This window comes from Orcinus orca, chromosome 13 (assembly GCF_937001465.1).
Source record: "Orcinus orca chromosome 13, mOrcOrc1.1, whole genome shotgun sequence".
NCBI classification, from domain to species: Eukaryota; Metazoa; Chordata; class Mammalia; order Artiodactyla; family Delphinidae; genus Orcinus; species Orcinus orca.
Window position 1 is genome coordinate 46,012,619 of NC_064571.1, and position 15,396 is coordinate 46,028,014.

The 15,396-nt window shown below is 38.7% G+C and overlaps 1 protein-coding gene across 1 annotated transcript in view; it reads right to left on the reverse strand.

Annotated features, from left to right (window-relative positions):
• The window catches only part of EML6 (EMAP like 6), a 315,760-nt gene that overhangs the window by 145,407 nt on the left and 154,957 nt on the right, over nt 1-15,396 (reverse strand). Inside the window, exons 5-6 of the mRNA XM_033414224.2 lie at nt 14,934-15,119; nt 10,435-10,570 (exon numbers count right to left, since the gene is read on the reverse strand). Coding sequence (XP_033270115.2) covers nt 10,435-10,570; nt 14,934-15,119 — 322 coding nt within the window. The remainder of the gene's footprint in view (nt 1-10,434; nt 10,571-14,933; nt 15,120-15,396) is intronic.

The following is a 15,396-nucleotide window of genomic DNA, read 5'->3' on the forward strand; positions in this document are numbered from 1 at the left end:
ATCAAAAGCTTTACAGGCTTCCCTGGTGGCGCAGTGGTTGAGAATCCGCCTGTCAATGCAGAGGACACAGGTTTGTGCCCCGGTCTGGGAGGATACCACATGCCACGGAGCGGCTAGGCCCGTGAGCCATGGCCGCTGAGCCTGCGCACCCGGAGCCTGTGCTCCGCAACAGTGAGAGGCTCGTGTACCGCAAAAAAAAAAAAAAAAAAAAAAAAAAAAAAAGCTTTACAGACACGCAAAAGCGAAGAGAATTCAGCACCACCAAACCAGCTCTACAACAAATGCTAAAGGAACTTCTCTAAGTGGGAAACACAAGAGAAGAAAAGGACCTACAAAAACAAACCCAAAACAGTTAAGAAAATGGTCATAGGAACAAACATATCGATAATTACCTTTAGCGTGAATGTATTAAATGCTCCAACCAAAAGACACAGGCTTGTTGAATGGATACAAAAACAAGACCCATCTATATGCTGTCTACAAGAGACCCACTTCAGACCTAGGGACACATACAGACTGAAAGTGAGGGGATGGAAAAAGATATTCCATGCAAATGGAAATCAAAAGAAAACTGGAGTAGCAATACTCATATCAGATAAAGTAGACTTTAAAATAAAGAATGTTACAAGAGACAAGGAAGGACATTACATAATGATCAAGGGATCAATCCAAGAAGAAGATATAACAATTATAAATATATATGCACCCAATATAGGGGCACCTCAATACATAAGGCAACTGCTAACAGTTATAAAAGAGGAAATCGACAATAACACAATAATAGTGGGGGACTTTAACACCTCACTTACACGAATGGACAGATCATCCAAAATGAAAATAATTAAGGAAACAGAAGCTTTAAATTACACAATAGACCAGATACATTTAATTGATATTTATAGGACATTCCATCCAAAACCAGCATATTACACTTTCTTCTCAAGCGCACATGGAACATTCTTCAGGACAGATCACATCTTGGGTCACAAATCAAGCCTCAGTAAATTTAAGAAAATTGAAATCACACCAAGCATCTTTTCTGACCACAACGCTATGAGATTACAAATGAATTACAGGGAAAAAACATAAAAAGCACAAACACATGGAGCCTAAACAATATGTTACTAAATAACCAAGAGATCACTGAAGAAATCCAAGAGGAAATCAAAAAATACCTAGTGACAAATGACAATGAAAACACGATGATCCAAAACCTATGGGATGCAGCAAAAGCAGTTCTAAGAGGGAAGTTTATAGCAATACAATCCTACCTCAAGAAACAAGAAAAATCTCAAGTAAACAATCTAACCTGACACCTAAAGGAACTAGAGAAAGAAGAACAAACAAAACCAAAAGTTAGCAGAAGGAAAGAAATCATAAAGATCAGAGCAGAAATAAATGAAATAGAAACAAAGAAAACAATAGCAAAGATCAATAAAACTAAAAGCTGGTTCTTTGAGAAGATAAACAAAATTGATAAACCATTAGCCAGACTCATCAACAAAAAGAGGGAGAGGACTCTAATCAATAAAATTAGAAAAGAAAAAGGAGAAGTTACAACAGACACCACAGAAATACAAAGCACCCTAAGAGACTACTACAAGCAACTCTATGCCAATAAAATGGAAAACCTGGAAGAAATGGACAAATTCTTAAAAAGGTATAACCTTCCAAGACTGAAGCACGAAGAAACCGAAAATATGAACAGACCAATCACAAATAATGAAATTGAAACTGTGACTAAAAATCTTCCAACAAACAAAAGTCCAGGACAAGATGGCTTCACAGGTGAATTCCATCAAACATTTAGAGAAGAGCTAACACCCATCCTTCTCAAACTCTCCCAAAAAATTGCAGAAGAGGGAACACTCCGAAATTCATTCTATGAGGCCACCACCACGCTGATACCAAAACCAGACAAAGATACTACAAAAAAAGAAAATTACAGACCAATATCACTGATGAATATAGATGCAAAAACCCTCAACAAAATACTAGCAAACAGAATCCAACAACACATGAAAAGGATCAGACACCATGATCAAGTGGGATTTATCCCAGGGATGCAGGGATTCTTCAATATATGCAAATCAATCAATGCGATACACCATATTAACAAATCGAAGAATAAAAGCCATGTGATCATCTCAATAGATGCAAAAAAGCTTTTGACAAAATTCAACACCCATTTATGATAAAAACTCTCCAGAAAGTGGGCATAGAGGGAAACTACCTCAACATAATAAAGGCCATATACGACAAACCCACAGCAAACATCATTCTCAATGGTGAAAAACTGGAAGCATTTCCTCTAAGATCAGGAGCAAGACAAGGATGTCCACTCTCGCCACTATCATTCAACATAGTTTTGGAAGTCCTAGCCACAGCAATCAGAGAAGAAAAAGAAATAAAAGGAATACAGATTGGAAAAGAAGTAAAACTGTCACTGTTTGCAGATGACATGATACTATACATAGATAATCCTAAAAATGCTACCAGAAAACTACTAGAGCTAATCAATGAATTTGGTAAAGTTGCAGGATACAAAATCAATGCACAGAAATCTCTTGCATTCCTATACATTAATGATGAAAAATCTGAAAGAGAAGTTAAGGAAACACTCCCATTTACCACTGCAACAAAAAGAATAAAATACCTAGGAATAAACCTACCTAAGGAGACAAAAGACTTGTATGCAGAAAACTATAAGACACTGACGAAAGAAATTAAAGATGATACCAACAGATGGAGAGATACCAAGTTCTTGGATTGGAAGAATCAATACTGTGAAAATGACTATACTACCCAAAGCAATCTACAGATTCAACGCAATCCCTATCAAATTACCAATGGCAATTTTTATGGAACTAGAACAAATTATCTTAAAAAAAATTTTGTTAATTTTATTTATTTATTTATTTATGGCTGTGTTGGGTCTTTGTTTCTGTGCGAGGGCTTTCTCTAGTTGCAGCAAGTGGGGGCCACTCTTCATCGCGGTGCGTGGGCCTCTCACTATTGCGGCCTCTCTTGCTGCGCGGAGCACAGGCTCCAGACACGCAGGCTCAGTAATTGTGGCTCACGGGCCTAGTTGCTCCGTGGCATGTGGGATCTTCCCAGACCAGGGCTCGAACCTGTGTCCCCTGCATTGGCAGGCAGATTCTCAACCACTTCGCCACCAGGGAAACCCCATCTTAAAATTTGTATGGAGACACAAAAGGCCCTGAATAGACAAAGCAGTCTTGAGGGAAAAAAACAGAGCTGGAGGAATCAGACTCCCTGACTTCAGACTATACTACAAAGCCACAGTAATCAAGACAATATGGTACTGGCACAAAAATAGAAACATAGATCAATGGAACAAGATAGAAAGCCCAGAGATAAACCCAGGCACCTATGGTCAACTAATCTATGACCAAGGAGGCAAAGATATACAATGGAGAAAAGACAGTTTCTTCAATAAGTGGTGCTGGGAAAGCTGGACAGCTACACGTAAAAGAATGAAATTAGAACACTCCCTAACACCATACACAAAAATAAACTCAGAATGGATTCGAGACCTAAATGTAAGACCAGACACTATAAAACTTAGAGGAAAACATAGAAAGAACACTCTTTGACATAAATCACAGCAGGAACTTTTTTGATCCACCTCCTAGAGTAATGGAAATAAAAAAAAATAAACAAATGGTCCCTAGTGAAACTTAAAAGCTTTTGTACAGCAAAGGAAACCATAAACAAGACGAAAAGACAACCCTCAGAATGGGAGAAAATATTTGCAAATGAATCCACGGACAAAGGATTAATCTCCAAAATATATAAACAGCTCATGCAGCTCAATATTAAGAAAACAAACAACCCAATTCAAAAATGCGCAGAAGACCTAAATAGACATTTCTCCAAAGAAGACATACAGATGGCCACAAAGCACATGAAAAGCTGCTCAACATCACTAATTATTAGAGAAATGTAAATCAAAACTACAATGAGGTATTACCTCACATGAGTTAGAATGGGCATCATCAGAAAATGTACAAACGACAAACGCTGGAGAGGGTGTGGAGAAAAGGGAATCCTCTTGCACTGTTGGTGGGAATGTAAATTGATACAGCCACTATGGAGAACAGTATGGAGGTTCCTTTAAAAATGAAAAATAGAATTACCATATGACCCAGCAATCCCACTACTGGGAATATACCCTGAGAAAACCATAATTCAAAAAGACACATGCACCCCAATGTTCATTGCAGCACTATTTACAATAGCCAGGTCATGGAAGCAACCTAAATGCCCATTGACAGACGAATGGATAAAGAAGATGTGGTACATGTATACAATGGAATATTACTCAGCCATAAAAGGGAACAAAACTGAGTCATTTGTTGAGACGTGGATGGATCTAGAGACTGTCATACAGAGTGAAGTAAGTCAGAAAGAGAAAAAGAAATATCATATATTCATGTATGTGGAATCTAGAAAAATGGTACAGATGAACCGGTTTGCAGGGCAAAAGTTGAGACACAGATGTAGAGACACCAAGGGGGGAAAACCGCGGTGGGGTGGGGACGGTGGTGTGCTGAATTGGGTGATTGGGATTGACACGTATACAATGATGTGTATAAAATTGATGACTAATAAGAACCTGCAGTATAAAAAAACAAACAAAAAAACCAACTAATACTAAACTTTCTTTGGGTTATTTGTATGGAAATATGTTAATATAAATGTTTCAGACATTACATGAAATTTCTAAAAATCTTATATGTTCTGGTATAATGTTATAAGTCATAATTCTAGTTATTACTTTAAAATGTATATCAGAAATAAAAAAAATTTTTTTTCACTGCAAAGTAATGGAGCTGTTACAGTGGAGGATTACTGGACTGAATGTCAATATGATGACATAGTATGAGTGTGTTTTGTGTTTGGTAATTGCAATCATTGTTGCTTTTGTTGTGGTCATCCATTTACAATGCTTGGTGTCAGTTTATCTCTTGTAAAAATAAAATACAGTGCGTGTGTGTGTGAAAAAAAAATGGGCAAAGGACTTGAATAGAAATTTCTCCAAAGATGATATACAAATGGCCAACAAGCTTATGAAAGATGCTTAACATCAAAAATCATTAGGGAAATGCAATTGAAAACCACTTCACATATATCAGAATAGCTATTAACAAAAAACCAGGGCTTCCCTGGTGGCGCAGTGGTTGAGAGCCCGCCTGCAGATGCAGGGGACACGGGTTCATGCCCTGGTCCGGGAAGATCCCACATGCCGTGGAGCGGCTGGGCCCGTGAGCCATGGCCACTGAGCCTGCGCGTCTGGAACCTGTGCTCCGCAATGGGAGAGGCCACAACAGTGAGAGGCCCGCATACCGCAAAACAAAAAAACAAACAAACAAAAAACCCAGAAAGTGTCGGTGAGGATGTGGAGAAATTGAAATCCTTGTGCACTGCTGGTAGGAATATAAAAATGGTGCAGCTGTTATGGAAAACAGTATGGAAGTTCCTCAAAAATATTAAAAATAGAAATACCATATGATCCAATAATTCCACTTCTGGATATATATCCCAAGGAATTGAAAGCAAAGTCTCAGAGACATTTGCGTACCCATGTTCATTGCAGCATTATTCACAATAGCCAAAAGGTGGAAGCAACCCAAGTATCCATTAACAGATGAATGGATAAACAAAATGTGGTATACAACAAAATATTATTCAGCCTTAAGAACAAAGGAAATTCTGACACATGCTACAACATGGATGAACCTTGAAGACATTATTCTAAGAGAAATAAGCCAGTCACAAAAGAGCAAATACTGCATAATTCCACTTATACGAGAATAAGAATAGGCAAATTAGAACAGGCAAATTCACAGAGACAGAAAGTAGAATGGGGGCTGCCAGGGCCAGGACGAGAAGGGAATGGGGAGTTGTTGTTTAATGGGTATGATGTTTCAGTCTGGAAAGATGAACAATGTTCTGGAGATGGATGGTCATGATGGCTGCATAAGGTGACTGTACTTGATGCACTCATATGTTTACTGAAAAAATGGTTAAAATGGTAAATTTTGTGTATTGTGTATATCTTACCACAATAAAAAAGTTGGTTGCCCTCATAAAAAATATATGTACATTTTGGCTTTCTCAGTTTTTTGACTTCAGAATTGTAGATAAGGGATCCTGGATGAATTAGATCGCTGATTTATATCACCATGTATTGTTAGTAAAAACTTGTTTGCAGACTCACAACTCACAAAAGTTGTATGTCAGTGGTATAAATAAAACACTACTATTCCTTTGATTGAGGAATGGTCCTCTGGGCTTATGAAGTCCATTTTCTTTTACTAAGACTTGGGGAGAAGAGAAGAAGCCCTGAGAATCAGCTCTGGCTGTACAGATTCTTGTTGATATGACAATGACCTATCTCCAAGCTGGTTCACCCTCAATTTAAAGAAGGGTTAATTGTTTTCAGTAGAAGTCAAAGTCTTAATTAGCTCAAGTTTGACTATAAAGATGTAGGAGAACTGATTAATACCATCACTTTATAATAAAGCTGTAATATCATTTTGGGGTTTTTTTCCTGAGCTTAGTGTTAATCTTAGTTCATCTAAAAACTGTTCTCTTTCTTGTTTTTTAGCAAATAATAGTTATCAGAAGATGCAAATATAGGTAAATCTTATGAATATTTATATAAAACAACTTGGAAATGGCCAGATTCATTTTATAGATCTTCTAGAAGTCTATAGGAAGGGCAGTAGAAATAGTGCCATAGTAAGTGTGGTTGTTACAAACAGACTCAGATTACCAAACGTTAAGTAGCAGTTTCTGAATTTTTACTAGTAAGTTTATAAATTTAAGGACTATAGAATATCAGTACTATGTCATGGGAGTTGGGACATGGCCATAATTAATTCTCTTGCTAAATTTATTTAAATAGTTGTTTGAGTAATATGAGAAGTTACTATATTTCCACAGAAATGAATTCAAGAGTCATTGCTATACAAACAGCAAAAATATCGAAGAAGGCTCATTCATATCAAGAAATTTTTACTAGAATAAAACTGTCCATACACGTAGCTTCATGTCCAAATTGAGAGCAAAGTAGTAAGACAGGCTTGGACCTGAAACCCTGGGACCCGTTGCTGCAGCGCTTGCACCTGGACAGTCTCCTCCAGCAACAAAATACAAATAAACTATAAGGAACTAAAAATAACTGTGTGCGTGCACAGTTGGGCTAAATTATGAACAAAAAGACCAAAAACCCAACTGCCACTTCTGACCAGCCCAGAGGAAAAGCAGGGTACTGCGCATGCCCCCTGCACACAGCACCACCAAGGGAGTGGGCAGACCGCCTAAGCCACCCCTCCGGCCGGACCCCTGGACCCACCCCTACCCTCACCCCATATAAGGAAGCAGTTTACCCCCGCTCAGGGAAGGAGCAAGGGAACGTGTTACTTGTTTTTGCTCCCTCGTGCTGCAGCAGGAGCCCCAATAAAGCCTTGCCTGAATTTCTTGACCGGCCTCTTATCAATTTCCATTGATTAAGGAGGCCAAGAACCCTGGTTGGTAACTAGTTCTAACAGTGCTTTGCTTGAATCTGCTCCTTCCAAATGGTACTTTGTTTCCATCTTGAGGCAGAGCCTGAAGGTGGAGGAAAAGTCAAGACTCCTTTTCGGGGAATGGCGGCGGCGGCGGGGCGGGTGGGCGGTGGTGTGCAGGGCAGGATGGGGTGGGACAAAGTACACCCCAAGTCCTGTCCATTTTGCCTTCTTCCTCCTGTTTCAGCCTCTCCCCACAGTCTTTCCTTCCCTCCCCTTTAACCCACACTGTCTGCAAATGCTCGGAAGAGCAAGGGCATGTATGGTAATGGCTGGTTGAAGAGGGAGCTGGAACAGAAAACTGTATACATTTCAACTACTTTTAATCCTCACCTGCAATCCTACATATTTTAATCCTTATACTTGTGCTGGGTCTCCTAGCTCACTCTGGCCTCACTGCCACCTTCAGGTGCCCTAGAGTACACCCCTGTCACAGGGTGGCCCTGGCAGCTGGTCTCAGAGAACGTCATGGAGGGCCTGTTCTGAGACTTGGCTTCTCAACTCAACGGCCCCCCGGCCCTGCTTCTGTGTGATGATGGCGCCAAGGCCCGGCTGAGGGCAAGAGAAAGTCCCTGAGGGTGGTTCAGGATCGTGGCAGGTTCCCCCTGCAAGGCCCTGTCCACACAGGCTCGAGAACTAGCTGAGTTGAGGGTGAAGAGTAAGCCAGATTTGGGGTTGTTACCAACACTTCAACAACGAGCCTTTCATTCTTTTGACTCTAGACATTTGTCCTGTTTTCCACTAAGGGCTGGAAAAAATGCCGGCAATTCTTTGGAAGTTTGATAGTACATAGTAGACTTCTGTTACAGTGTTGCCAAAAGTGTGACAGGCAAAGGCACCACTGATGGTGAAGATGCTACATGGACAAAATTTTTTAATCCAATAGCTAGAACTTAACAAGTAAAAAATATATATATAAACAATATATTAAAGCCATAATTTCACAGATATTATTGCTTATGAGGAGAAGTTAAAAAAAAGAAGAAAGAGATGCATTCACATCCATTTAAAGTAAAACACGAAGTAAACAAGAGTATTGGTAGTGAGCTGAGACTGCAAAAATGAAGAAGGTGGCAAGAAAACGGCACCCATTTTCACGGCTCCTGAACAGCAGCATGGTCTATCCAGTCCTTTAAAAGCACAGTTCACTACTCCTCCTGAAATACAGGCTACTGTCCCACTGGCCATCCATCTAAAAATACATGCTAATCCTTCCCCTGATAGCTATAAGCCCAGGTGCTACAGGCCACACCTATGAGATGCAGGCTTGCTTAAGGTCCTTCTGTCCACTGTGCACCACCTATATCCTCTTTGATATTGGCAAGCGTGTGTGGGAATCAGTTGAGACTGATAGAAAATAGAACGTGTCCCTGACCACCTTCCCTTGACTCTGGGGATAGGAGTTGACCATGGGGGTGGCTTTGTACAATCAACAAATCCCTGGCTATACAGATGCTTGTTCTGAACCGGCTCCTGAACTCTCCTTTGAGAGCCTGAAGTCAGGGACTGGCTATCAGGGAGAAAAGTAGAGCAGAGTAAATATGGCTTCTGCCCTGATCCTCACACTTTAAAATTTATACCTTGATTATGTGATAAAATTTTGGGATGAGCTGGATAAAGTGACTGCCAAAAAGGAATCATGATTTCTGGTTGATGCTCCCCAACATCTAGCCAGTTTATGGTCAATAATCCCATCTAGTAAGTTAACTCATGAGTTATCTAAGTATATGTTTTGCTTCCAGTTTACCTTGAGGGATACACCAAGAAGTTTCACGGTTCAAGGTCAAACATTTTTGGCTGCTTTACTAGCATTTTTAACATTGCTTTTATGGGTGCTTACTTGCTTATATCTGCCTAAAGTACTTTTCTGGATAAAGTTACATTGGCCCATGTTCTCTGGCAGAGAACTCGAGGGCCTTGACTGTCCATGCAATGAAGTGGACACTAAATTCTCACGTGAACAGAACTCCCCACATCTGCTCAGTGGACTAACGTCACTTGTGACTTACTTCATCTTATCTTTCCTATTTAGATTTTCCACTTTAATCTCTCTCAGTGCCAAATTCTCTATATGAAAAATGAGATAATAAGCCTATCATGAGAATTTAAAAAGATGTATATAAACTGCTTTGTATTCTCTGGTACACATACTTAACATATTGTTAACAGTAGCCAACGTTTACTGAGGGCTGACCATGCACCATGACTTACTCTAAGCACTCTGCAAGTGTATTTAATCCTCATAGAACTCTATGAGGTTGGTGTTGGTATTACCCCCATTTTACAGATGAGGAAACTGAGGCCCAGAGATGTTAACAAATTTGACCAAGGTCTCCAATCTATCACAGGTAAAACTTGGATTTGAACCCAGGCTCCCCGACTCTGAGCCCGGGCTCTTAACCCCTACTACTATGGTAGCTACTCCACTAAAGCTATTTTTTTAAAAATAATTTCTCTTGTTTTTCCTATTATTTATTTATTTATTTATTTTCAGAGGCTGCATGCAGTTACATTTAGGGTCACTAACTTACCCAGAACTTCCCAGTTTTATAACTGAAAGTCCCATCTCTCAGGTTACCAGTCAGTAGTTTTATTATTATGTTGTTTATCTTTGCAGCAGGACCACTGCTTGTACATATAGATACCCTTGTGCAAATTAGGAAAAAGGGGTATTCACTTACATTCAACATACTTTTAATCTTGTATCCATTACATTTATGTAAACTACCTTAAATCCTTCATGGTAGAAGATGGGGTAAGAGAAACAAATATAGAAACAGACTTTCACACTGTATTTAACACATTAAGATCTATGGATAAGTATTAATACATGTGTTACCTTTATATCCTTGTTCTGTCTCCCTGAGATCAATTTTGGTTATTGGTTTGAAATCAGTATCCCATAATCGTATACACCCATCTCGTCCACCAGTGGCAAAGCCTTCTTCGCAAGCATACATGCTGAAGATTCCAGCCTGTTGATTAAGGCAGATAATACTCAATGCTGCAATCGTTCTAAACAGTCATTATAGCTGGATCTTGACGATAAAAATACAAAACAAAGCAAAAATAAAACAAAAAACAAATCTCTTGCTCTCTATTGAAATCCTGGCAATAGAACAAGTAGCCATTTTAGCTAGATTAAAAATTCATAATATCACTAAAGCAAACTAGTTCAAGTGCTCCTTTGCCACGATTAAACTAATAACAGGCTGTAAAAAAAATTCAGGAATTCCTTAGCTAAAGCAAATATAAAAATCATAAATTTCTTTCTGTGACAGCTAATCATTATAAAGACAATGGTGGCGGTGTTTCACATAAATTCCTTTTAAAACAAGTAAAGATATGCGGGCTAGGAACACAAACACTTCTATAGGGACGATGGTGACAGAAATGCATCCCAATGAGCTCAAGCATGCACCATCTGAGCCTAAATGGAAGCATAAATTACACTTGTGTTAGCTTGTTAAGCATTATTTGAAGACGCTTTTCACCTCTGACGTGGTTTCACAACTTAAAGATGCTTTTCCATGGAAAATGTGTTATAAGAGTATAATGTTGACATAATATCCAGTGTAAAGAGAAATTAGGTTACTAACGCAGCTGTTTTTATGAATGAGGACCAATACTGACCTTTTGTTTCAAGAGCTGTTTCATAATTAGCAAAGCCAAGAAAACTGGTCTTCAACATACAAGACAGTGAAAGTTCTAAAATTTCATAGCTCTTTTGCTAAGAGTTGCTGAAACTTTTCTTCAGGTTCACAGTAATAGGGCAAAAAGCTAAAGGTCTGTTGAGTTTCTGATAACATTTTACCAAATTTCCATTTATTACAACAGGCTTTACCTTTCACTTCATCTCCCCATTCTTCTGGTCATTTCTACTTTATCATCTATAGACACAGCAATATAACTATTTTAATATATGTCAGAATTCAGCAGAGTGCTCAGAGTCAAGTTTGTCCTTGTTCTTACAGAGCAGACCATCAAAAGAATTTATCAGTGGTTTTTGTTTGCATTTTAAGAAATTGTGATGTGGACATGGAGGTGACGCTCTCTCACTCAGATGAGGAAAATCTACCTTATTAACCACTATAAAAATAACAGCTGTCTCCACCCTTGCTATTCAACATATAGGCCACAGGCCAGCAGCAGTAATGTCATCCCAGACACACTGAGTAACAGTCTGCATTTTTTTAACATCTTTATTGGAGTATAATTGATTTATACTGTTCTATTAGTTTCTGCTGTACAAAAAAGTAAAGCAGCTATACGTATACATATATCACCACCTCTCCTCCCTCTTGCGTCTCCCTCTCACCCTCCCTATCCCAACCCTCTAGCTGGTCACAAAGCACCAAGCTGATCTCCCTGTGCTATGTGGCTGTTTCCCACTAGCTATCTATTTTGCAGTTGGTAGTGTATATATATCAGTGCTGTCTAACTTCGTCCCAGCCTACCCTTACCCCTTCCCCGTGTCCTTAAGACCACTCTCTACGTCTGAGTCTTTATGCCTGTCCTGCTCCTAGGTTCTTCATAACTTTTTTTTTTTTAGATTCCATATATATGTGTTAGCATACGGTATTTGTTTTTCTCTTTGACTTACTTCACTCTGTATGACAGACTCTAGGTCCATCCACCTCACTATAAATAATTCAATTTTGTTTCTTTTTATGGCTGAGTAAAATTCCATTGTATGTATGTGCCACATCTTCTTTGTTCATTCAACTGTTGATGGACACTTAGGTTGCTTCCATGTCCTGGCTATTGTAAATAGTGCTGCAATGAACATTGTGGTACATGACTCTTTTTGAATTATGGTTTTCTCAGGGTATATGCCCAGTAGTGGGATTGCTGGGTCATATGGTAATTCTGTTTTTAGTTTTTTAAGGAACCTCCATACTGTTCTCCATTGTGGCTGTATCAATTTACATTCCCACCAACAGTGCAAGAGGGTTTCCTTTTCTCCACACTCTCTCCAGGATTTATTGTTTGTAGATTTTTTGATGATGGCCATTCTGGCCAGTGTGAGGTAATACCTCATTGTACTTTTAATTTGCATTTCTCTAATGATTAGTGATGTTGAGCATCCTTTCATGTGTTTGTTGGCAATCTGTATATCTTCTCTGGAGAAATGTCGATTTAGGTCTTCTGCCCATTTTTGGACTGGGTTGTTTGTTTTTTTGATATTGAGCTGCATAAGCTGCTTGTATATTCTGGAGATTAATCCTTTGTCAGTTGCTTCGTTTACAAATATTTTTGCCCATTATAAGCGTTGTCTTTTCATCTTGTTTATGGTTTCCTTTGCTGTGCAAAAGCTTTGAAGTTTCATTAGGTCCCATTTGTTTATTTTTGTTTTTATTTCCATTTCTCTAGGAGGTGGGTCAAAAAGGATCTTGCTGTGATTTATGTCATAGAGTATTCTGCCTATGTTTTCCTCTAAGAGTTTTATAGTGTCTGGCCTTACGATCAGGTCTTTAATCCATTATAATTTTGTGTATGGTGTTAGGGAGTATTCTAATTTCATTCTTTTACATGTAGCCATCCAGTTGTCCCAGCACCACTTATTGAAGAGGCTGTCTTTTCTCCATTGTATATTCTTGCCTCCTTTATCAAAGATAAGGTGGCCATATGTATGTGGGTTTATCTCTGGCCTTTCTATTCTGTTCCATTGATCTATATTTCTGTTTTTTTGCCAGTATCATACTGTCTTCATTATTGTAGCTTTGTAGTATAGTCTGAAGTCAGGAAGTCTGATTCCTCCAGCTCCATTTTTCTTTCTCAAGATTGCTTTGGCTATTTGCAATCTTTTGTGTTTCCATACAAATTGTGAAATTTTTTGTTCTAGTTCTATGAAAAATGCCAGTGGTAGTTTGATAGGGATGGCATTGAATCTGCAGATTGCTTTGGGTAGTATAGTCATTTTCACAATGATTCTTCCAATCCAAGAACATGGTATATCTCTCCATCTGTCTGTATCATCTTTAATTTCTTTCATCAGTGTCTTATACTTTTCTGCATACAGGTCTTTGTCTCTGTAGGTAGGTTTATTCCTAGGTATTTTATTCTTTTTGTTGCAGTGGTAAATGGGAGGGTTTCCTTAATTTATCTTTCAGATTTTTCATCATTAGTGTATAGGAATGCAAGAGATTTCTGTGCATTGATTTTGTATCCTGCTACTTTACCAAGTTCATTGATTAGCTCTAGTAGTTTTCTGGTAGCATCTTTAGGATTCCCTATGTATAGTATCATGTCATCTGCAAATAGTGACAGTTTTACTTCTTCTTTTCTGATTTGGGTTCCTTTTCTTGCTTTTTCTTCTCTGACCACATTGGCTAAATCTTCCAAAACTATGTTTTATAATAGTCGTGAGAGTGGGCAACCTTGTCTTTTTCCTGATCTTAGTGGAAATGGTTTCAGTTTTTCACCATTGAGAATGATGTTGGCTGTGGGTTTGTCATATATGGCCTTTATTATGTTGAGGTAAGTTTCCTCTATGCGCACTGTCTGGAGAGTTTTTATCATAAATGGGTACTGAATTTTGTTGAAAGCTTTTTCTGCATCTATTGAGATGATCATATGGTTTTTCTCCTTCAATTTGTTAATATGATTTATCACATTGATGGATTTGTGTATAATGAAGAATCCTTGCATTCCTGGGATAAACCCCACTTGATCATGGTGTATGATCCTTTTAATGTGCTATTGGATTCTGTTTGCTAGTATTTTGCTGAGGATTTTTGCATCTATGTTCATCAGTGATACTGACAACCTGCTTTTTAACAAGATCTCCAGGAGATTCATAGGCACATTAACGTTTAAGAAATGCTGGTTGGGCTTCCCTGGTGGTGCAGTGGTTGAGAGTCCGCCTGCCGATGTAGGGGATACGGGTTCATGCCCCGGTCCGGGAAGATCCCACATGCTGCGGAGCGGCTGGGCCCGTGAGCCATGGCCGCTGAGCCTGCGCGTCCAGAGCCTGTGCTCCGCAACAGGAGAGGCCACAACAGTGAGAGGCCCGTGTACCGCAAAAAAAAAAAGAAATGCTGGTTTAGAAGATGAAACTGACGATGAAATACTTCTAGTTTCTGTCAAGCTGGTACTGCTGAATTACAACACTAATCAGTCAATCGATAATTGAGACGAAAGCTAATTAAGTTATTAAGCTTTTGAAATATTAATTTCTTCCAGGTGAACAAAAATAAATAGGGAAATCCTTCATGAATGTTTAGTGAGTGTTCAGCAGAACTGGCTGATCTTAAAGCAACAGGGCAAAAATACAGAGATTTGTGACTTTTACTTATTTAATAAGTCATTCCCAAACTTCTATACGGAAATACTTACACTATGTGCTCCTTGAATGGTGCGGACTAAATTGAGCCCTTTCCAGACATAGATGTCGCCATTTAAAGCACCAGAGTAGGTGATGTCTTCTTTGGCACATGCAAGGCAAAGGATGGTCTGAAGATCCCCTGTTTTGCCAAATATCCCTCTTTTTGCAGTCAGGGCATTTCCACATAGTGTCCAAAACTAGAAAATAAGTGATAAAATAAATAGATCCAAAAAAAAGAGTATTCTGATGCATCTCATTATTGGTATTTATTTGCTAATGTTTCAATACATTTTACATAATTTACTATAGGTGCACTAGATACACATAATTTAACTTGTTTTGTTATAACGGCAGAGAACTGCAAAACATTTTAGCCAACTACTAGCAGTAAAAAAAAAAACTTATAACAATATTTTTTAAACTCTCAAAGTTCCAACATTCCAAAACTTTGCTAAATGTTTAATGTTCATTTTT